At 43.0% G+C, this 1,978-nt stretch overlaps 1 protein-coding gene across 1 annotated transcript in view; it reads left to right on the forward strand.

Annotated features, from left to right (window-relative positions):
- The first annotated feature begins 1,606 nt into the window (after positions 1-1,606).
- LOC138859376 (paternally-expressed gene 3 protein-like) overlaps positions 1,607-1,978 on the forward strand; it is a 26,975-nt gene continuing 26,603 nt past the window's right edge. The window contains exon 1 of the mRNA XM_070114190.1: positions 1,607-1,641. Within this exon, the coding sequence (XP_069970291.1) occupies positions 1,607-1,641 (35 nt within the window). The remainder of the gene's footprint in view (positions 1,642-1,978) is intronic.

Below are 1,978 nucleotides of genomic sequence, written 5' to 3' on the forward strand. Positions count from 1 at the left end.
CGTACGGTCGTGGATGTCTCTGTGATCGTGTGCACGTACATGATTACGTAGATTCTACGACGTGTATACTTACGTCAGGTAGATTCTACGCCGTGTCTACTTACGTCAGGTAGATTCTACGACGTGTCTACTTACGTTATGTAGATTCTACGACGTTAGGTAGATACTACGACGTGTTTAATTACGTTAGGTAGATTCTACAACGAGTATAGTTACGTTAGGTAGATTCTACGACGTGTCTACTTACGTTAGGTAGATTCCACGACGTGTCTACTTACGTTAGGTAGATTCTACGACGTGTCTACTTACGTCAGGTAGATTCTGCGACGTGTCTACTTACGTCAGGTAGATTCTGCGACGTGTCTACTTACGTCAGGTAGATTCTACGACGTGTCTATTTACGTTAGGTAGATTCTACGACGTGTCTACTTACGTCAGGTAGATTCTACGCCGTGTATACTTACGTCAGGTAGATTCTGCGACGTGTCTACTTACGTCAGGTAGATTCTGCGACGTGTCTAGTTACGTCAGGTAGATTCTACGACATGTCTACTTACGTCAGGTAGATTCTACGACGTGTATACTTCCGTTAGGTAGATTCTACGACGTTAGGTAGATTCTACGACGTGTCTACTTACGTCAGGTAGATTCTACGACGTGTCTACTTACGTCAGGTAGATTCTACGACGTGTCTAGTTACGTCAGGTAGATTCTACGACATGTCTACTTACGTCAGGTAGATTCTACGACGTGTATACTTCCGTTAGGTAGATTCTACGACGTTAGGTAGATTCTACGACGTGTCTACTTACGTCAGGTAGATTCTACGACGTGTCTGATTACGTCAGGTAGATTCTACGACGTGTCTGATTACGTCAGGTAGATTCTACGACGTGTCTGATTACGTCAGGTAGATTCTACGACGTGTCTACTTACGTCAGGTAGATTCTACGACGTGTCTACTTACGTCAGGTAGATTCTACGACGTGTCTACTTACGTCAGGTAGATTCTACGTGCATGCGGAAATATGACTTTGGATTCAATCTGATTACGTATTCATCATACATACTTGCGGTATGTAAATTCTATATATACATGGATCTGTGATGTATTCATGGATATACATGGATCTGTGATGTATTCATGGATATACATTCGTAGGTTCTGATTACGTATATACTTCCATGTGTATGTATGTATATATATACATACATACACACACACACATACACACACACACACACACACGCACACACACACACGCACACACACACTCACACACACACACACACACAAACACACACACACACACACACACAACTTTCTTATACTCTCTCTCCTCCCTCTCCCTCCTGCCTCCCACCCCACCCCACTCCACCCCACCCCACCAGCCCACCCCACCACCACGCACCGACCAGGATATCTGGCGCCAGTCGAGCCTCCTCCTCCTCCCCCAACCCCCCTCCCCTCACCCCACCCCAGACTACGTGTTATAACAGATAACATTAATTTGACCTTTTTTTCCCAATGGCATACCAGACCTGCGCACTTGTACATATCTCTAACTCTTTTATTTTTATTTTTACCTCATATTTCATACTCGTCATGTTGGCTCATGACCTCATCATGATTCTTCTGCGGTAGTTTGTTGTCTTTTGTTGCTTCCTGTTATGTTGTTTTTTGTATTCCGTTATGTTGTTTGTTTGTTTTGTATTTTGTTATGTTTTTTTATGTTGTTTTGTTGTTGTTATGTTGGTGAGCTTGTGTGTTCGATCATTTTTTTTTTAGTATGTTGGTCTCGTCATGCCTTTTGCTATGTGGTTTGGGGTATGTTGGTGTTCGATATTTTCTTGAGGTATGTTATTCATTCTCTCGTTATCTCTCTCTATGTGGTTGGGGCATCGTGGTCTGTTTGGTTTAATTATGCGGGTTGTTGAGGTATGTTATTCATTCTCTCTCTCTCTCTCTCTCTCTCTC

The sequence above is a fragment of the Penaeus vannamei genome, chromosome 35 (assembly GCF_042767895.1).
Source record: "Penaeus vannamei isolate JL-2024 chromosome 35, ASM4276789v1, whole genome shotgun sequence".
In the NCBI taxonomy this organism is placed as follows: Eukaryota; Metazoa; Arthropoda; class Malacostraca; order Decapoda; family Penaeidae; genus Penaeus; species Penaeus vannamei.